Source organism: Schistocerca nitens, chromosome 4, assembly GCF_023898315.1.
Source record: "Schistocerca nitens isolate TAMUIC-IGC-003100 chromosome 4, iqSchNite1.1, whole genome shotgun sequence".
NCBI classification, from domain to species: domain Eukaryota; kingdom Metazoa; phylum Arthropoda; class Insecta; order Orthoptera; family Acrididae; genus Schistocerca; species Schistocerca nitens.
This window is the reverse complement of record NC_064617.1, coordinates 577,861,944-577,881,061: the sequence shown is the minus strand read 5'-3', so window position 1 is coordinate 577,881,061 and position 19,118 is coordinate 577,861,944. Positions and strand designations below refer to the sequence as shown.

The 19,118-nt window shown below is 44.4% G+C and overlaps 1 protein-coding gene across 1 annotated transcript in view; it reads right to left on the bottom strand.

The window, feature by feature from the left end:
- Window positions 1-19,118, bottom strand: part of LOC126252448 (pickpocket protein 28-like) — a 203,007-nt gene that overhangs the window by 103,357 nt on the left and 80,532 nt on the right. Inside the window, exon 2 of the mRNA XM_049953342.1 lies at window positions 9,642-9,838. Within this exon, the coding sequence (XP_049809299.1) occupies window positions 9,642-9,838 (197 nt within the window). The remainder of the gene's footprint in view (window positions 1-9,641; window positions 9,839-19,118) is intronic.

The following is a 19,118-nucleotide window of genomic DNA, read 5'->3' as shown; positions in this document are numbered from 1 at the left end:
GTCTATGCAGGTCGACCCTCTGTATGCCTAGCTGTCTTTGAACGTTTGGCTGTGAGGACCCTGCTACTACCAGCTGCACTACCATCTTCCGAGACAACACTGATGGGACGCAGAGCCCTCCATTACCCACCCTCCAGGCCTGCTGGAGGCTTTACCTGCTTTATCTTAATGCTGTCCATCATCCACCTTCAGTGATTAGATACCACTGCTGCTCATCCCATTCCTGAAGCTGGCACTAATGCTGGTGGCGTCTGTTTCCTAAACGTGAACTGAGAACCGATCCCAGGGTGCCAGAGAGTACTTCGTCTGGACCGGGGACGAGACTCCTGAGTATAAATGTTCCATGTTCACGAGAGCACTTTGGGGATCGATACGCAGAGCCGGAGGCCGCCGGATTCCATGGTCGACGGCAGCTCTCTGATGTAACGGCCGCCACCTGACGGTCCTGTCCACGTGTTAGTGCAAGCTCGCCAGCATTCCAATGCTGGTAAGGTGATACTCCGCCCGTCTTGTTGAGGCACAGCGTTTTGGAAGACAATCCTTCATCACTGCCCAATAAATGTGTTATCGTCAATGATTTTTCCCTAGCACTCTTAAGAATAACTAGGACCTCACCACCACATCCCTCCCGGTTCTCTCCTGATGACTGTAGGAGTCTGTAACCAGACCACTATGATACTCAAATGCTGCTGTGTGCTCAGGTACCTGATTTTAATTCTTCGTTCTTTATTGGTTAATCCATTCAGTCCAAACTGTTGTTTATCGCAGTACTTCAAATAATGATGTACATCGTTTATACGCACATTGTGATTTCATCAAGTTATATGATGTGGAATTCAGTGTAAACAAAGTTATAACGATGATTCTCGCCGTTTACTTTTTTTTTTGTGCTTACATTTTGTAAGAACCATTTTATATTGACTGTTTGTACAGTGTTATCTTCTTAGTTGTGGTTTCTATGTATTACAGATCTGAATATACCTAATTGCTGCAGCTGAAACTAGTTACCAATTAAAATGTTATACTCACGACCTTGACTAATAAAGGATTTTTCTGAATCCACTTTCAATAAACACAAATCGGCTATCTCCAATTTATCTATGAGAAATAACAAAACTTATATCACTTTAGATAACACTTTCACACTGTAATTTTTCTTTCACTTTTTCCTTTGCGGAAAAATGGACGCCGAAAGCTACGCACTGTATAATACTAACAACTTATCCTCTTTCTGGATATAACATTTCATCTGCTGAGTTAGTTTCCAGGCTAGCAAATGAGATGTTAAGGTACACAAAGTAAACAGTAGACATCGTCGATGTGTCCTGCCATCAGCTAATAGTGTCTGTATTGTTACAGTATGAAACAATGTATGCATAGTGTGAGTATCGTGTGCACTATTTAGAAGAGAGAAATCGAGCAGTGTGGCACTAGCCTTTGACAATGTTCAATAACTTCTTTGTAAAACAGTATTATACACTAAGGGTGAACCAAATGAGTTAACAAGGTTTAAAACAAACTGACCTTGTATTTTGTACTCTCCATCCAACCATCCTAAATTTAGTTTTCCCTGCTTTCCCTGAATTACTTCAGACACATGCCAGAACGGTTCCTACCACAAGGCCGCCACCGATTATGCAGCCCATCCTTGTCTAACTAGATCTCTAAGTATGTAAACGCTAATGCACATCACTTACGCCACGTTTGTAATCCTCAAACTTTAATACCTTGATATGCCAACATCCTTCTGAAAGCGAACGTTTTCTTCTGACTGATTTGATGCGCCCTGCCACGGTATACCCTCCAGGGCCAAGCCAACCTTTTCATCTCAGAGTAGCTAATGCACTCTACGTCCTCGATTATTTGCTGGATGTATTCCAATGTCTGTCTTCCCCTACAGGTTTTGCCCTGTACAGGTCCAGCTAGTACCATGGAAGTTATTCCCTGATGTCGTAACTGATGTCCTACCATCCTATCCCTCCTTCTTGTTAGCGTTTGCCACTTATCCATTTCCTTGCGATTCTGCGGAGAAGCTCTTCATTCCCTACCTTATCAGACCACCTAATTTTCAACATTCTTCTGTTGCACAGCATCTCAGATACTTACATTCTCTTCAGTTCCGGTTTTTTCGAAGTCATGTTTCATTACGATACAATATTAAGCTCCAAACATACATCCTCAGAAACGTCTTCGTCAAATTAAGGTCTATGTCTGACACCATTAGACTTCTCTTGGGCAGAAATGCCCTCTTTGTCAGTGCTATCTCTTCATGTCCTCCTTGCGCTGCTCAACATCGATCATTTCACCGCCTAAGTAGCAGAATTCCTTAACTTCTTCTATTTCGTGATCACAAATTCCGATGACAAGTTTCTCGCTGTTCTCATTTCTAATACTTTTCATTACCTTTGTCTATCTTCGATTTACTCTCAATCCATATTCTGTATTCATTAGACTGTTCATTCCATTCAACATATTCTGTAGTTCTCCTTAACTAGCACTGACGATAGCAATGTCATCAGCCAATCTTATCACTGATCTCCTTTCAACCTGCACTTTAATTCCACTCTTGAACCTTTCTTTCCTTTCCGTCATTGCTTCTTCGACGTATAGATTGAGCAATATGGACGTAATATTACATCCCTGCCTTACACTCTATTTAATTCAAGCTCTTCGTTCTTGGTCTTCCACCCTTACTTTTCCTCTTGGTTGTTGTACATATTGCCTATTACCCGTCTTCCTCTAGAGCTTACCCCTATTTTCCTCAAAATTTCGAACATCTCTCATCATTTGATATTGTCGAACGCTTTTCGTAGTTCGATAAATTCTTTGAACGTGTCTTGATTTTTCTTGCTTCCATTATCAACTGCAAATTAAGAATTGACTCTCTGCTGCACTTGCTGTTCCTAAAGCGAGACTGGTAGTCATCTACCAGATCATCAGTTTTCTTTTCCAATCTTCTGCAAATAATTATTGTCAGAAACTTGGATGCATGAGCTCTTAAGCTGATTGTGTGATAATTTCTCGCCCTTGTCGGCTCCTTCTAGTTTCCGAATTGTGTGGATGATGTTTTTCTGAAAGCCTTTTTGTGTTATCTCCAATCTCACACATTCTACACATCAACTTGAATAGTCCTTTTATTGTCACTTCTCACCAACTTTTTTAGAAACACCGATGGAATGTTATCTACCCCTTCTGCCTTGTTCGATTTTAATCCCTCAAAGGTCTTTTAAATTCTAAAACTAGGATCCCCTATGTCTTCCCCGTCTACTCCTGTTTATGCTTCTATCGCGTCGTCAGACAGGTCCTCTCTCTCATGGAGGGTTCGGTGCACTTTTTCCAATTAGCAGCTGTCTCTTCTGAATTTACCAGTGGAATTTCTAGTACACTCTTAATATTACCGCCTTGCTTTTAATTTCGCTGAAGGTTGGCTTGACTTTTCTTTACGCTGAGACAGTCTTTCCGACAGCCATTTCTTTTTCGATTTCTTCACACTGTTAATGCAGCCATGTAGCCTTAGCTTCCCTGCACTTCCTATTCATTTTATTCCTTAGTGAGCTGTAATCCTGGACTCCTGAAGTTTCCTGAACATTTTTGTACTTCCTTCTGTCGTCGATCAACTGAAGTACGAGGACCATTCAATAAGTAATATAGCACATTTGTTTTCTACGCCAATTTCGGGTCAAAATTATGTAATTTGATGTGGGATAGCCGGCCGTGGAGGCCGAGCGGTTCTAGTTGCTTCAGTCCGGAACCGCGCGACTGCTACGGTCGCAGGTTCGAATCCTGCCTCGGGCATGGATGTGTATGATGTCCTTAGGTTAGTTAGGTTTAAGTAGTTCTAAGTCTAGGGGACTGATGACCTCAGATGTTAAGTGCCATAGTGCTCAAAGCCATTTTTTGTTGTGGAATATTCCCGCTTCAGCCCCTATAGTTCCATGGGGTTCCGATAGGTGGCAGCGCTATGCGTAGCCTTCAAATTGGTGTATGTAACGGAGGTGCCTACCAAGCAGAGAACTTGCATTGAGTTCCTGTTGGAAGAAAACCAAGCATCGCAGATATTCTTAGACGCTTTCAGAATGTCTGCAGAGGCCTGACAGTGAACCAAAGCACAATGAGTCGTTGGCGAGGCGTCTGTCATCATCGCAACAAGGCTGCACAGACATGGCCGATCTCCCGCTTTAGACCGGCCGCACACAGCTGTGATTCGTGCAGTGTTGGTGCCGACGTTCTCATTGTAGGTGATCGACGGATCCCAACCCATTCCTATTGCCAAACCCCTATTCTCGCGCAACTTTTGTTCTGTTCTTCTCCTTACAACCGCATTCAGTTTCTCCATCGTTATTATATTTTCATCTCCTTTTGCGTACTGAATTACCCGTTTGCTATCCACATACACTTCTTCTGTCTCTTCATCTTCTGCCTGCGACTTCGGTAGGTATACCTGAACTACTGTTGTCGGTGTTGGTTTTCTGTCGATTTTGATGAGAACAGCCTTGTCACTGAACTCTTCACAGTTGCTCACTCTCTGCCCCACCCTCCCATTCACAAGGAAACCTTCTCCGTTATACCATTTTCTTCTGATGTTGATACTACCCTATACTCGTCTGACCAGAAATCCGTATCTTCTTTCCATTACACTTCACTGACCACTATATCTAGATTTCCCTTTTGATATTTCCTAGGTTCCCCACGATGTTCAAACTTCTGACATTCCACGTCCCGACTTGTATAAAGTTGCCCTTTCGTTGGTTACTCAATCTTTTTCTTATGCAGTCTCCTCCCGGAGTTCCGAATGGGCAACTAGACCCGAATCTTTGCCCACTGGAGAGATAATGACGCTTTTTCAATTGGAGACCACATGCCCTGTGGATACACATTATACGTCTTTAATGCAGTGGTTTACGTGGCCTTCTGCATTCTTATGGCGTCGGCCATTGCTGATTATTTCGCCTTTTAAGAGCAGTGTCCTACCGCAAGGCAGAAGAGTGCTCTGAAACTCTATCCGCTCCTCCATCCTCTCTGACAAGCTCTGTAGCAGAACGAGGGTGACTACTTATGCCAGAAGCTTTCGACCGCTATTGCTGATGACTTTCATTCAAAACTTGAACAGTGGCGAGATTGTAACCCAGACCCATGACGGTTTGATTAACTCTCATAATTGGTACCCTTAGACCAAGGGTATCATAGGTGATTTTTCAGATAAATAAAACCACTAATTCTACTACATATAAATATCTTTATCTGATACAAGTAATTAAAAAGCTAGATAAATAATATAATGGCGGAAGTTATTTAAAATTATTATGAACGTATTTTTTAGAAAGAAGAGCAGTATATTCAGTCGTGTGGCAGAAGGGGCATATGGAGAGAACAATGGTAGTTACCTAAATGACTGGTCTAGTGTTGATAATAGTGTGGTAACTAGTATGTGTGTGACATTAATCAGTCCTAAAGATGCTTGGGTTCTCGCTTTTTATCTATGCTTTCGTACTCCAGTATTATAGAGAAATGTTTCTTAATTAGAAACTTCCAAAAGACATCCATCTGTAGACTTTTTCTGTACCTTCAGAGCCTAACTGTCCAGGAAGACAATGTTGAGCTGCGACCAGTCTTTAAGGATATGGATGCGCAGTTTCGCCCCTGCTGCTCAACAAATACACCGAGGAAGCAATGACGATACTAAAAGAAAGGCTGAAGAGTGGGATTAAATTTCTGGATGAAAGGATATCAATGATAAGATTCACTGATGACATTATTATCCTCAGTGAAACTGAAAAAGAAATACAAGACATGTTGAATGGAATGAACAATGTAGTCAATAGAGAATATGGACTAAAAGTAAACCGAAGAAAATAATGAGCAACAGCGGAAGTGAAAACAAAAGAAAACTAACATGAACATTAGTGATCACGAAAGAGAAGAAGTTAATGAATTCTGCTACATTGGAAGTAAAAGAACCCATGACGGACGGAGCAAGGAGGACACAAAAAGCAGACCAGCACTGACAAAAATGGCATTTCTGACCAAGTTACATTTACTGATATCAAAGATACACTATGTGATCAAAAGTATCCGCACACCCACAAAAACATACGTTTTTCATATTAGGTGAATTGTGCTGCCACCTACTGCCGGGTACTCCACGTCAGCGACATCAGTAGTTAGTAGAAATCGTGAGAGAGCAGAATGGTGCGCTCCGCGAAACAAAGGACTTCGAACATGGTCAGGTGATTCGCTGTCACATGTTTCACACATCTGTACGCGACATTTACACACTCCTAAACATCCCTCGGTCCACTGTTTCCGATGTGATAATGAAGTGGAAATGTGAAGGGACACTTACAGCACAAAATCGTACAGGCGGACTTCGTCTATTGACTGGCAGAGACCGTCGACAGTTGATGAGGGTCGTAATGTGTAATAGGCAGATATCTATTCAGACCATCACACAGGTATTCCAAACTCCATCAGAATCCATTGCAAGTACTATGAAGTTGCCCGCCCGGTTGGCCGTGCGGTCTAACGCATGGCTTTCCTGGCGGGAAGGAGCGCCTGGTCCCCGGCACGAATCCGCCCGGCGGATTTGTGTGGAGTTCCGGTGAGCCGGCCTGTCTGTGGATGTTTTTTAGGCGGTTTTCCATCTGCCTCAGCGAATGCGGGCTAGTTCCCCTTATTCCGCCTCAGTTACACTATGCCGGCGATTGCTGCGCAAACAAGTTCTCCGCGTACGCGTACACCACCATTACTCTACCACGCAAACATAGGTGTTACACTCGTCTGGTGTGAGACGTTCTCTGTGGGGTCCACCGGCGGCCGAACCGCACAATAACCCTGGATTCAGTGTGGGGCGGCGGAGGGGTGAAGTGGACTGCGGTAGTCGTCGTGAGGTTGCGGACCGCTGCGACTGCGGCGGGGACAGACCCTCTCCGTCGTTTTTCAACATAACATAACATAATATGAAGTTAGACAGGAGGTGAGAAAACTTTGATTTCATGGTCGAGCAGCTGCTCATAAGCCACACATAACACAGGCAAATGTCAAATGACGCCTCGCTTGGGGTAAGGAGCATAAACATTTGACGATTGAACAGTGGGAGTGGCGAATCACGGTACATAATGTGGCGATCCGATGGCAGGATGTGGGTATGCCGAATTCCCGGTGAACGTCATCTGCCAGCGTATGTAGTGCCAACAGTAAAATTCAGAGGCGGTGGTGTTATGGTATGGTCGTGTTTTTCATGGAGGGGGCTTGCACCCCTTGTTGTTTTGCGTGGCATTATCACAGCATAGGCCTACACTGACGATTTAAGCACCTTCTTGCTTCCCACTGTTGAAGAGCAATTCGGGGTTGGCGATTGCATCTGTTCGTAATACACGGCGTGTGGTGGAGTGGTTACACGACAATAACATCCCTGTAATGGACTGGCCTGCACAGAGTCCTGACCTGAATCCTATAGAACACCTTTGGGATGTTTTGGAACGCCGACTTGGTGCCAGGCCTTACCAGCCCACATCGATTCCTCTCCTCAGTGCAGCACTGCGTGAAGAATGGGCTACCATTCCCTAATAAACCTTCCAGCATCTGACTGAACGAATGCTTGCAAGAGTGGAAGCTGTCATCAAGGCTAAGGGTGGACCAACACCATACTGAATTCCAGCATTACTGATGGAGGCCGCCACGAACTTGTAAGTCATTTTCAACCAGGTGTCCGGATACTTTTGATCAAATAGTGTAAGAATCAGTTTGAGGAAGAAATTCCAGAAAATATATGTTTGAAGCATAGCATTGTATGGAAGTGAAATATGGACTGTGGGGAAACGGAAAAGAAGAGAGTTGAAGCATTTGGGATCTCGTATTACAGAAGAATTTCGAAAATTAGGTGGGCTAATAAGGTAAGAAACGAGGTGGTTCTCCAGAGAATCGGCGAGGAAAGGAATATATGAAAAATACTGACAAGAAGAAGGAGCAGGATGGTAGGGCATCTGTTAAGACATCACAGAGATTGTAATACATCCAGCAAATAACTGAGAATGGAGGGTGCAAGTGCTACTCCTAGATGAAGAGGTTGGCGCAGGAGAGGAATTCGTGGCCAGTATCTGAAGACTAATGACTAAATAATATATAAATAAATTATTTTCCTAGAGGTTTAAAGTCGAAGAAGCAACGATGTGTCGATATACACTCCTGGAAATGGAAAAAAGAACACATTGACACCGGTGTGCCAGACCCACCATACTTGCTCCGGACACTGCGAGAGGGCTGTACAAGCAATGATCACACGCACGGCACAGCGGACACACCAGGAACCGCGGTGTTGGCCGTCGAATGGCGCTAGCTGCGCAGCATTTGTGCACCGCCGCCGTCAGTGTCAGCCAGTTTTCCGTGGCATACCGAGCTCCATCGCAGTCTTTAACACTGGTAGCATGCCGCGACAGCGTGGACGTGAACCGTATGTGCAGTTGACGGACTTTGAGCGAGGGCGTATAGTGGGCATGCGGGAGGCCGGGTGGACGTACCGCCGAATTGCTCAACACGTGGGGCGTGAGGTCTCCACAGTACATCATGTTGAACGCCAGTGGTCGGCGGAAGGTGCACGTGCCCGTCGACCTGGGACCGGACCGCAGCGACGCACGGATGCACGCCAAGACCGTAGGATCCTACGCAGTGCTGTAGGGGACCGCACCGCCACTTCCCAGCAAATTAGGGACACTGTTGCTCCTGGGGTATCGGCGAGGACCATTCGCAACCGTCTCCATGAAGCTGGGCTACGGTCCCGCACACCGTTAGGCCGTCTTCCGCTCACGCCCCAACATCGTGCAGCCCGCCTCCAGTGGTGTCGCGACAGGCGTGAATGGAGGGACGAATGGAGACGTGTCGTCTTCAGCGATGAGAGTCGCTTCTGCCTTGGTGCCAATGATGGTCGTATGCGTGTTTGGCGCCGTGCAGGTGAGCGCCACAATCAGGACTGCATACGACCGAGGCACACAGGGCCAACACCCGGCATCATGGTGTGGGGAGCGATCTCCTACACTGGCCGTACACCACTGGTGATCGTCGAGGGGACACTGAATAGTGCACGGTACATCCAAACCGTCATCGAACCCATCGTTCTACCATTCCTAGACCGGCAAGGGAACTTGCTGTTCCAACAGGACAATGCACGTCCGCATGTATCCCGTGCCACCCAACGTGCTGTACAAGGTGTAAGTCAACTACCCTGGCCAGCAAGATCTCCGGATCTGTCCCCCATTGAGCATGTTTGGGACTGTATGAAGCGTCGTCTCACGCGGTCTGCACGTCCAGCACGAACGCTGGTCCAACTGAGGCGCCAGGTGGAAATGGCATGGCAAGCCGTTCCACAGGACTACATCCAGCATCTCTACGATCGTCTTCATGGGAGAATAGCAGCCTGCATTGCTGCGAAAGGTGGATATACACTGTACTAGTGCCGACATTGTGCATGCTCTGTTGCCTGTGTCTATGTGCCTGTGGTTCTGTCAGTGTGATCATGTGATGTATCTGACCCCAGAAATGTGTCAATAAAGTTTCCCCTTCCTGGGACAATGAATTCACGGTGTTCTTATTTCAATTTCCAGGAATGTAGATGACGACAATCATTTATTGCAGAGGTGCCGGCTTACCTCTCGGCCAGGTGCAAGTGGTTGTCGCCGACGTACTTGAGGCCGTGCAGGGTGCTGGCCTGGCAGTATTCGCGCGCGCCGCGGCCCCAGCGCGCCAGCCGACCGGAGGGCAGTGGTGAAGGCGGCGGGCGCACCAGACTGCAGCCCACCCAGGGTACTGGCGGCGGCGGCGACGCTGGCTGCCACGGCGGCACCCGCTGCAAACAGGAAGCGACCAATCACAGCGCGCCACATCCCGAGGGAACGCCAAAGGTGCTGCACTCCAAAGGAATCCGGGCACCGTCCTAGAGCTACGGTACTTGCTGAATGGTCCAAGACGTAAGGTGGCCAGCGCCAGGTCACCGTATGTGAGTCTGGTATCAAAACCACTACAGTTATAGGAAACTGGGCTCACTCCTAATCTTTAATACTCGCTTATAATAAGACTTTGGAGAAATCACTTCTGCATTGTCCCCGGTTGGGACGGGGATTTTGTCCGCTCTGGGACTGGGTGTTGTGTTGTCTTCCTCATCGTTTCATCTACATCCGGCACGCAGGTCGCCCAATGTGGCGTCGAATGTAATAAGACCTGCACCAAGGCGACCGGACCTGCCCCGTAAGGGGCCTCCCGGCCAATGACGCCAAACGCTCATTTCCATTCACTTCTGCATTGTACTCTCCTATAATTTGCACGTAGGGCGTTCAATAAATAATGCAGCACATTCGTTTTCTCGGCCAATTTCAGTTGAAAAAATACGGAATTTGTTGTGGTACGTCGTGGAATATCCCCGCTTCAACCCCTATAGTTCCGTGAAGATCCGATAGGTGGCGATGCTATATCTAGCCTTCAAAGCGGCGTCTGTAACTGACGTTCGTTCCAAGCAGGGAGCAGTCATTGAGTTTCTTTTGGCGGAAACCCAGAGAATCGCAGACCTTCATAGGCGTTTACGGAATGTCTACGGAGATCTGACAGTGAATAAAAGCACGGTGAATTATTGGGCGAGGCGTCTGTTATCATCGCTATAAGGTCGCGTAAACCTGTCCGATCTTCCGGATGCCGGTTGGCCCCACACAGCTGTTACTCTTGCAATGCTGGAACGTGCGTACTCTCCCATTCGAGGTGATCGTCGTATCACACTCAAACACCTCGCTACACAACTGGATGTCTTGTTAGTAGTGCTGACACACTCGTCCGCCAGTTGGGTCACTCAAGTTCTGTGCCCACTGGGCTCCTTGCCGCCTGTCAGAAGACCATAAACAACGACGAAGGACCATCTGTCCAGAATTGCTTTCACTTTACGACGCTGATCGTGCCATTTTTTGTCGAACATCGTCACAGGACATGACATGGGTTCATCACTTGGAACCGCAAACAAAGCGGCAATTCATGGAGTGACCACACACCACCTCTCCTCCGAAGAAAAAGTTCAAAGCCGTACCCTCAACCAATAAAGTCATGGACACAGTCTTCTATGACTCTTCTGTGATTCTGCTTAATACGCTCCCTCATGGACCACCAATCAACTCCGAAGTTTATTGTGCTACCCTCAGGAAATTGAAGAAACGACTTCAGCGTGTTCGTCACCACGGAAATGCGAGCGAACTTCTCCCTCTCCATGACAATGCAGACCCTCATACAACTTTGTCCACCTGCGAGTAGCTCATAAAACTTCATTGGACTGTTCTTCCTCATCCACCCTATAGTCCGGATCACGCACCTTCTCATTTCTATCTGTTTGGCACAAAGAAGGATGTACTCTGCGGGAAGCAGTATGTGGTTGACGGGGAGTTCATTGATGCAGCAAGACCTTGATTCCAATGTCGACCAGTAGAATGGTACTACGCAGGCATATAGGCCCTCCCAGTAAGCTGGCGTAAGGCAGTCGATTTACATTGAAAACCAGAGTTTTCTAGACAAGAGAGTGGAGAATAACATCATGTACTGAAATCCAGAATAAAACCAATCTGCTTCCAGAAAAAATTACTTATGGAACACCACCACTCCTAAGAACATCCTGATGGGGTAACACCAATGATTATCACCTAAACAGTGACGGGCGTGACTGATGTCGCAGAGACAGATCACACTTGCTTACACTTAACCCTGCTCAGCAACAAATCCGTTTACACTGCAAGTTAATGCATCTGTTTCACTAAATCTATTCTACAAATAATAACCCACAAAATGCAAGAGCAGGTTACAGGGAGCGAATAGTTTGACTGCGTAATACATTTTATTCGTTAATTGTTTGATTGCAGACAGTGATGGTCAAATAAATGCTATTAATTAAAACCAACTGTAAGTCCTAAAGGAGTACGTAAGTTGTAGTATATAGTTCAAATTACCCAAACCGATCTAAAACACGTAGTGAGCATACGTTTCTGCAAAAATGTCTCAATACAGCACGGACACGAGGGTATTTATTGAATTATAGCAGCTCAAGCATAGCAGTACTCATTCAAGGGAGTACATTTCCACACAAACTGTTTGAAAATGAATTACGAAGTCATCTTGACTTGTGAAATCTTTAATTGGCACCCTATCATTTCCTTCTGTAGCTGATCATGTGACTGCGTACAAATCCACCCTCAGAATAGAAAATGTTGTGCAACGTCGAAGTTTATTGCTAAGGTGAAGTTCATTATCTCAAAAATTTCAACACTTACGAAAATATCTAGATTGAATTATATTTTGAACTGCTAGGGAACAAAGTTCAACTATCTCTTTCGCACTGCTTAAATTTTAACAGACTCCGAAGACGAACTTGTAATCTCCTCTAAGCAAGAAAACCCGATAGACCACGAGGTACGGAACATGTTGCGTTAAATACTCTTGCCTCCTCCCCAGACTAATTTACATCAGCCGCACAGTGCAAACTTTAGATAAAGGTCATTTACTGAAATACAGAGTATCATTGCATTATGCCTATTAGAACAGTATTTTTTTTTTCTTTCCATAACTGTCAGTGCGAGACCAAACTACTAAGTCTATCAGTCATTCAAAAATATTTTAAATAAAGCAAATACACTTAAATATTAGTCTACCGATTAATACAACCTGATATTTTACAACGGCTTTTTATTGATGGTGTCAAACTTCACATATTTCACGCTACTTTTGAATTACATTCATATTATCAATCACCGTTTAAAATAAATGTTAATTTTACCCTGAATTCAACCCCATTTATAAAGTATTTTTACATAGTGTGAAAGATATTGTGCATGCTTGCATCATGCTGTTGAGGTTCAATGCTCATGTCCATGAATTACGGCGTTCAACCTGAAATTCGAAATTGCTTACTTTTAATTGGCGCTGTCGTCTCTGAACCAGTAAACTAATCGCCAAGATATTTTGCTCAGTTGGAGCTGGTGGTATTTCCTATCGAGTAGCCTCTGTGTACGTTTCTGGAGCTATGTAGATGTAGCAATGGTTAAAATCTTATTGATTTGTGTATCGACGCATTTATAGGAATATATACAGGGTCTATACAACGGCGATGTACTTGAAGGCAATATTATGGACCTGGAAGAGGACTTCGGTGAAGATGAAATGGGAGATGTGATACTGCATGAAGAATATGACAGAGCACTGGAAGACCTAAGTTGAAACAAGGCACCGGGAGCAGACAACATTCCATTAGAACTACTGGTAGCCTTGGGAGAGCCAGCCCTGACAAAACTCTACCATCTGGTGAGCAAGGTGTATGAGACAGGCGAAATACCCTCAGACTTCAAGAAGAATATAATAATTCCAATCCCAAAGAAAGCAGGTGTTGATAGGTGTGAAAATTACCGAACTATCAGTTTACTAAGTGACGGCTGCAAAATACTGACACGAATTCTTTACAGAGGAATGGAAAAACTGTTAGAAGTCGACCTTGGGGAAGATCAGTTTGGATTCCGTAGAAATGTAGGCACGCGTGAGGCAATACTAACCATACGACATATCTTAGAGGATAGATTAAATAAAGGCAAACCTAATTTTCTAGCATTTGTATACTTCGACAACGTTGACTGGAATACTCTCTTTCAAATTCTGAAGGTGGCAGGGGTCAAATACAGAGAGCGAAAGGCTATTCACAATTTGAACAGAAACCAGATGGCAGTTACAAGAGTCGTGGGGCACGAAAGGGAAGCAGTGGTTGAGAAGGGAGTGAGACAGGGTTGTAGCCTGTCTCCGATGTCATTCAATCTGTACATTGAAAGAGCAGTAAAGGAAACAAAAGAAAAATTTGAAGTAGGAATTAAAATCCAGGGAGAAGAAATAAAATCTTTGAGGTTCGCCGATGACATTGTAATTCTGTCAGAGACAGCAAAGGACTTGGAAGAGCAGTTGAATGGAATGGACAGTGTCTTGAAAGGAGGATATAAGATGAACATCAACAAAAGCAAAACGAGGATAATGGAATTTAGTCGAATGTTGGGTGATGCTGAGGGAATTAGATTAGGAAATGAGACACGTAAAGTAGTAGATGAGTTTTGCGATTTGGGGAGCAAAATAACTGATAATGGTGGAAGTAGGGAGGATATAAAATGTAGACTGGCAATGGCAAGGAAAGCGTTTCTGAAGAAGAGAAATTTGTTCACATCGGTTATAGATTTAAAAGTCAGGAAGTCTTTTCTCAAAATATTTGTATGAGTGTAGCCATGTATGGATGTGAAGCATGGACGATAAATAGTTTATACAAGAAGAGAATCGAAGTTTTCGAAATGTGGTGCTACAGAAGAATGCTGAAGATTAGATGGGTAGATCACGTAACTAATGAGGAGGTACTGAATAGAAATGGAAAGAGGAGGAATCTGTGGCACAACTTGTCTAGAAGAGAGGATCGATTGGTAGGACATGTTTTGAGGAATCAATGGATCACCAACTTAGTATTGGAGGGCAGCGTGGAGGGCAAAAATCGTAGAGGGAGATGAAAAGATGAACACACTAAGCAGATTCAGAAGGACGTAGGTTGCAGTAGTTACTTGGAAATGAAGAAGCATGCACCGGATAGAGTAGCATGGAGAGTTGCATCAAACCAGTCTCTGGACTGAAGGCCACAACAACAACATCGACGTATTTAATTAATTCACCAGAACTAAGTGCCGATGAGCTCATCTCGATGATATAAATAAAATGGTGGTATTAATGCATTCCATCTAACCTGATTGTGGCTGGATTCAACGACCAACTCTCTTAAACATTGCGACCATCAAGGGTCGACGTTACACACAAGTTTTTGCGTAGACCATGAAAGGGAACTAGCTCATCTATTCCTCTTGAGCCCAGGCTGCCACATAAATAACTCAGAGGTAACTCACCCCCCCCCCCCCTTATTCCCCTCACCATGGATACCCATTGATCAAGCTCTTCATTCCAGTGCCACACGCTGGGTGGTTGCAGTCACAGGCACTCACTTTGCCTGCTGCTTAAGTCCGTCGTGTCACGCATTCATTCTAATATCACACATAGGGTATACTTTCAACGCTAGTCTGATATACTGAAACTTACTACCGCACGCATGTTTTAGTTACCAACACAGTGTTGATTACCCTGTACATTGCAACTTGTTTGCATCCACCTTGGTTTGCTGTCGAGTGGGCGGTCGATACCTTATTGCTCGAGCCTGTCCCACTCACTGATGCCGAACTTCCTGTGACCGGTCAGTTTGTGATGCACTGCAAGTTTCAACTGTTTCCGAGCGTGTTCAGCTGAGGCCATGTCAGCAGATACTGGAGGCCATTCCAGTCGCCTTCCGGCTTACCTCGTGAAGAGTGAGTGCCTGAGAATTGCATTGGTACCTGGTCACTACTGTAATCTGCGACTAATCCTGTGCTCATCTGCGACGAGAACCCAATATAACTGGTCAAGTTTGTATTTCTGTAGCCCATCTTCTTTGCGCTGCATGGTTCTGTAGGTTTTATTCTGTAGTTGGTAAAGGACACCTGGTGGCTAAACTGACCTGGTTGAGACGGTTGCGTACTCTCGTGACGAGTGGATTTGTTGAGCCCTCCTTGGTTTATCTATGAGCCATCCGAGTTAATCAAGGAAAACGTCTTTGAAGTTCACTTTTGTACGTTTTTCTTGACTAACTCGGAAACAGTGGCCTCCAGTGAAAACCTGTCCTGTTACAGAATTTAAACATTAAGTTTCCTACAAAAAGGTTCTGTTAATTTTTATTTTTTTTATTTTTTTTTATTTATTTATTTATTTATTTATTTTTTTTTTTTTTTTGGTAGTACTAATAGTTTGCACGTAGCGAGTGAGAGAACATGAAAATATCGCCTGTGGTTTTTGAAGGCGCTGTGGATTGCATAAAACCTATAGGTAGGTACAGCTGTATCACTCTTTATGTAAGTAACAGTCATCCGTTAATGATTGTTGGCAAAGCACGCTCTAGTGAACTGCACTGAGAATGCACATATTACTTCTATCTCCATTGCACTTATACCTCCATTAGACAGGTATGCAAGGTAGCACTGAGAAAGAGATTTCAGATCAAAAACACACTTATTAAGCAAGTTATGAGAAAGATTTAAAACATCTCTTAGTAGAAATTTATTATGAGACAACTACGTGTAAATTACTGAGCAGAGGATACCCCACAGTATATCTTCACCGGAGACGCAAGATAAGATCAAAAGATAATTTCTAGGGACAGTTTAAGTGGTTATGCATGAGGCCGCGTTATCTTCAATACTGTGCACAATACAAGTAAATTGTACGCCGTCGAAACTTGAAGGTGTTATCACACAGACCTACACCTAACGAATAACAAAGAAATAAGCAGAAAAACTATTTTTCCAGAGTTATTATGATTAAAAGGTAGCAGAATTGCCGTGGTGAGCCCAGTGTAAATGGTAGAACATAACAACCATACTAGAATTTTACGATGAAACAAAGCCTATCCAAACAGTAGTGGGTGGGAATTAGTAATTTATATATGTTTAAAAACCAATTGTAAATGGTATGGTGTCCCCCTAGCCATATTCACATATGGGTGTATAACTTGAATGTCAAATAACTCTTTCGGTAGAAATACGGTTAATCGTATAAATTATTCATGAACTGTTGGGATGAAATGTGCGTTCAATTTTCTCAAGATGGCTCTACGCTGGTGACATCACGTCATTCAACAAAATATTTGAAACAGTTTTTCGTAATGAGTATCACTTCCTCGTCAGGGCTTAAAATAGTGCCTTACATCACTTTATGTGTGTAAGTATCTAACAAAATTACTTTAGCGTCTGTATCATCAGAAGGTAGTCCTTCGTCACGAATGATGAAGGTACAGCCAGGAAAACTTCAAGAACACCAGAAAAAATTCTTTCTTGTATTCTTGCAACAAGCTGGGAGTGACTGAAGTAATCATTTATACGAGATGCATGTGACATACTGGATTTTATAGCTGTTCCTCCGATCCTCGGCCACCAATACGACGATGCTGTCGTTGTTGCTGGGGCCATACGTTTGTGCTTCGGATAACACAAATTCTGAAATTATCGTGTAATGATTGTTTGTATTGTAAGTACCATCAAATAATTATCTACATATTTATAGTCTATTTGAATATTGTATGGTTTTGTTGATTAGAAATGAAATTTATTCGAAATGTTCGATAGAAGACTCGAAATATTACTGAAAGGGGAAATATTGTAACGCCATCAGTAACATTGTAACGTTACAATGTCCAAAGTACGAGAGCCCTACAGATCCACACTTACTGGTTGTATGACATTACCATTTCGCTCCGAATGTACCACACTGCCTGAAAAAAAAAGTTGAACACACAAAAGGAGAGGAAGGAAATAAGGAACTTCACAGGTTGAGAAAGAACGTGATGTTACTCCAGTGATTACAAAATAGTCAAATTTACAAATAACTTGGTATTATGAGCCCGCTTATCAGGACAACGATGAAGCCCTTTTAGTCTGAACGCAGGTACTGATTCACTTGGGAATGGTGTCATGGGGGGTTGCATCCTTTCCTGAGGAAAGTTGGCCCACAGCTGTAGAACTGGCCCCTAGATTATAGATACTGATTCTAGGATGGAGTTGACGACAAAGCTGCCTCCACGTATGTTATATCGGGGACAGATCTGGGGATCTTGCTGAGCAAGGAAGTATCTCAGCATGACGCAGAAGTTTATAGAGACGTGGGCAATGTGTTGAATATTTCACTACGATACTGTTGAATGAGAAGTAATACATGAGGATGCAGGATGTCAGTAATGAGCCGTTGTGCCGTCAGAGTTCCCTCAGTCACTACCGAACTTGACCTGAACTCATAAACACGACAACCAGGAGTAAAACCGCTGTGTCTCTCCAAACATTGATAGAATGGTATCTCACCCCAAATTGTCACCATACTCGCTGACTGTGGTCCTCTGTGGTAGTGCGGAGTCGCGACTCATCGGTGTACACAATGAGTTGACATTCATCAGCAGTCCATGCTTCCCATTCACGGCACCGCTCCAGACTCAGTTGTTTATGTTGTCGCGTTAACGGCAGCCTAAGCGTGGGACGCTAATACACAAGTCTGGCTGCCGGTAAACTCCTTCCAGTGGTGCGAGGTGACACAAAATGCTGCAAGGAATCCATTACTTGTTCCAGGATAGCAGCCGAAGATTTGATGCGAAAGAGCTACGATGTGCTTGGTGCACAATACGCCGGTCCGTCCTTGCGCCGATCAGACGTGGTCGCTCAGGACCCTGACGAGAATTAAGCCCGCCCTCACGTTGCCAAGCAGTCCAACATCGGCCCACTGTCACATCCGAATCCCTCACAAATCCATATACTGCACGATTCGATCTCTCGGCCAAATAGAGACCTACAATGAGCCCTCTTTCAGCCTCTGTCAGTTTGCGGTAACGCTGTCTCATAGGAGTGTGCGGCAACCCCGTATTCTTCACAATGATCACTCAGTACCTGTGGCTGTTCACGCCCCTTGTATACTGTACCAGGTTTGGTAACAACACTAATTACAAACAACACTAGTGCACTCTGGTGGACATCCTACCTGTCACAAAGAATTCCAGCTCTGATAGTCTACATACGCGTTGATGAATGGTTGTGTGTGTGTGTGTGTGTGTGTGTGTGTGTGTGTGTGTGTACAAAGTTACTGTGAGATCCGGCCATGTCTTCTGGGTGTTCCACTGTTTTTGTTCGGCTATGTTTGTATGTTCCATGTACACTAATTAACGTCAGCCGGCCGTTGTGTCCGTGCGGTTCTAGGCACTTCAGTCTGGAACCGGGTGAACGCTACGGTCGCAGTTTCGAATCCTGCCTCGGGCATGGATGTGTGTGATGGCCTTAGGTTAGTTAGGTTTAAGTAGATCTAAGTTCTAGGGGACTGATGACCATAGATGTTAAGTCCCCTAGTGCTCAGAGCCATTTGAACCATTTGAATTAACGTCATGAGAGGATCAGCGAACATGGGGTAACAGGCTGTAAGCAGAACATGTGAATGTGATGGCTGTAGCACAGATGTTAAGTACAGCCACTCTGAGA